Here is a 3,357-nt window from a genome sequence, read left to right on the forward strand (position 1 = left end):
TGTGTGTTATTGTGTGTGTGTTATTGTGTGTGTGTGTGTGTGTGTGTTATTGTGTGTGTGTTATTGTGTGTGTTATTTTATTGTGTGTTATTGTGTATGTTAATGTGTGTGTGTTTGTGTGTGTGTGTGTTATTGTGTGTGTGTGTGTGTTTGTGTGTGTGTGTGTGTGTGTGTGTGTGAGATTGCGTGTCAGTCGCGGAGCTCGTCGCGCACGCGCTGCAGGCGCGCGGCTCACCTTGCTCGCGGCTCAGCAGGAGATTGGCTGCTCACTTTTTTCCCATGATGCCGTATGTTCCGGAGCGGACTACATGTGGACCGGCAGCAGAGCCGAGGTTCGGTTCGGCAGGTGGGGCTGTGTGCGCGGACGGAACCATGGCGGCCAAAAGTTCGGACGGGTCCATTAAATGGCAGCTCTGCTACGACATCTCAGCCCGGACCTGGTGGATGGTGAGTCGGTTCTGGTTCTGGTTCTAACTTTCTGTCTCTCTTTGCTGGGTGTCCGGTCCAGTCGGGTCCGGTCCGGTTCGGCTGCTGAAGCTGAGCACAGTTGGACTCTGCTGACACTTCGGCACCGGGGGATAATTAGCGGTGATCGTCCCGGACTGGTGGAAGTTCGGTTGGCTCATTAGGCTGCGGGTTCTGTTCAGGAAACCCAAACGACCTTTGACCCCGGTCACTGAGGCTGCACAGAGGGTCGAACCGGGAGGGGGTTCGGTTCCTCACAATGGGCCAGTGTGTCGGCTCGGTCCAAACAAACCCGGACATCAAAGGACTGAGTTCATTATCGGACAGCTAAGCTGCGGCCCGACCACCGGACCGGAACCAGGACCGGAACCAGGACCGGAACCCGGAGCTCTGGCCGCTGCTGGTTCGGTCAGTCCGGTACCGGAGCAGAACGTGCGCGCGCCTCGGACACGGAGCGGCGGAGCTGGTCTTTGATCCGGCCCAGGTTCTGTTGGTCCGGTTTTAACCGAACCGTTTTTTGATGAAGCAAAATTGATTTAAGTTTTACTTTTGATCTATTTATTTAATAATTCTCTTGTTTTATTCGATTTTTGAGAAAACAAATTATTAAAATATGAGATTAAATTCATTAAAATATCAGATTAAGTTTAATAAAATATCAGATTAAGTTTAATAAAATATCAGATTAAATTTGTTAAAACATCAGATTAAAAATCAAATAGAGATTTAAAAAGTTTAAAAATATAATTTTCCTGTAAAAAAATAAAAATAAAAAAATAATTTAATTTCAAACCTCATTTTTGAGGTTTTATTTTATTTTGCTTTAATTCCGTAAAACCTTCAAATGTTTTTTTTTTTTAATTTCCAAATAAAATCCAAAATGTTCAATATAATATTTAATTAGTAATTTTAAACAGCAATGTATTTTTAAAGGTAACAATATCTAAAGTGATAACGTTTAATTTTTGATTTTAACTTCAGATTATCTGAAGCAGATTTCATTTAAAGATAAAATAATTTAAAGTTAAACACTTTGATCTCCTTATTTCTAAATATTTAGGACTAATTTAATATTTGTTTGTAAATAACGGATTTAGAATATTTGGAGCTTTAATTTGAATCATCTGAATTAAAACTGGGTCTCGTTTTAATCCAACGTGTCGTCTGTTTTTTTCTGCCGGTCCAGATTAAGTTTGTGCTCAGACCCGTTAAAATGATCCGGTAACAACCGGAGCGGAACCGGTGCCACGCTCGATCTGTGTCTGGGAGTTCGAAGGACCGTTGGAAAAACACGACGCTGAGACGAACGAAACTCTTCGTTTAGTTTTTTAACTTCGAACCAGAAACTCCGAGTCCAAACATCACGAGACAAAAAGATTTACAGATTCACAATTAATCTGACAGATTGAGAGCAAAACATCCAGAAACTATAACTTTTAACAAACCGTTTGACTAAATTTAGTATTTTATTTGCAGATTAACAAGAATAACAGATTATTAATAAAATGGACAAATTATTAATAAAATCTGACGGATTATTAATGAAAACGGACAGATTATTAAAAAAAACTAACAGATTATTAATACAAAATGACAGATTATTAATAAAATTAGACATATTATTTATAAATGTGACAGTTTATTAATAAAAACGTACAGTTAATAAAACTGACAAATTATTAGTAAAATTGACAGATTATTAATAAAATGTCAGATTGTATTAATAATCTGTCATATTTTATTTTATTAATATATATATATATATATATATATTATTAATAAAATCTGACGTATTATTAATACAATCTGACAGATTATTAATACAATCTGACAGATTATTAATACAATCTGACAGATTATTAATACAATCTGACAGATTATTAATTAAAACTGACAGATTATGAATAAAATCCCTCAAAGGATGAATTTCTCAGCCACCTTCCATCAGATCTTCTGGGTCCTGGGTCGACCATGGACCCGGCCGGGTCCAGAACACCTGCAGTGGTTTCAGTCTCTGTGAGTCCGGACCTGTTCACTCGGTCTTACTGGTTTTAATAAACCTGGTTCTGGATCTGGTCTTTGTTCAGAACCATCTGGATCCAGCTCGGAGCATTTTCTAGTTCTGACAGCTGAGTGTTTGTGGTCTGTGTGAGGTCCAATTCATCAGAGGAGTGTCAGACCGGGCCTGCACACAGAACCTTCAGATCCAAACTCGGAGCCAGAACTCGGCGTTCGGATCAGTTATTCCAGCATAAACTAAACCGTCTCGTTTACAGAACCACGATGCTCGAGTTCTGTCAGGAGGACTTTGGGTTCAGAGACGAGATGGTTCTGATGTGGTTCTGTTGCGTATGGATGGACTGGTTCTGGATGTATTCTCCAGAACCAGCGCTTGGGTTCTGTGACTCATCGAGACTCATCAATTCAAGATGGCCGCCACAGAAGAGCGAGCTCAGAACCCAGTCCGTGTTCCTGATACCAAACTAGAACTTGGTGTGGTAGTAGCTGAGAGTTCTCCCCAGAACCTTTGACCAGTTTAGCTTTCTCAGACAGAACCCGTAAGTTCTGGTTCTGATGGTGTGTTCATTAGACTTTTCCATGTTCTCATGTTCCATCTGGACTCGACCTGTTCTTTCACTGTGGAGCAGAACCAGTGAACCCAGATCGTCAGAGTCAGAGATTCTTTATTGTCATTCGCAGCTCATGTGGTTCATGTGGTGGAGCGACATGATGTATCAGATTGTTCTGATGGATGTGAGAACCCTGACCTCAGGTCACTGTCTGTGGGAACGTCTGAGGGAGCGTCTGTGGGAACGTCTGTGGGAACGTCTGAGGGAACGTCTGTGGGAACGTCTGTGGGAACGTCTGAGGGAACGTCTGAGGGAACGTCTG

The 3,357-nt window shown here is 41.3% G+C and overlaps 1 protein-coding gene across 1 annotated transcript in view; it reads left to right on the forward strand.

Moving 5' to 3' along the window:
- The first annotated feature begins 329 nt into the window (after nucleotides 1-329).
- nfia (nuclear factor I/A) overlaps nucleotides 330-3,357 on the forward strand; it is a 102,732-nt gene continuing 99,704 nt past the window's right edge. Inside the window, exon 1 of the mRNA XM_037697769.1 lies at nucleotides 330-447. Within this exon, the coding sequence (XP_037553697.1) occupies nucleotides 373-447 (75 nt within the window). The 5' untranslated portion in view covers nucleotides 330-372. The remainder of the gene's footprint in view (nucleotides 448-3,357) is intronic.

The sequence above is a fragment of the Nematolebias whitei genome, chromosome 3, assembly GCF_014905685.2.
Source record: "Nematolebias whitei isolate Nwh7 chromosome 3, NemWhi1, whole genome shotgun sequence".
NCBI classification, from domain to species: domain Eukaryota; kingdom Metazoa; phylum Chordata; class Actinopteri; order Cyprinodontiformes; family Rivulidae; genus Nematolebias; species Nematolebias whitei.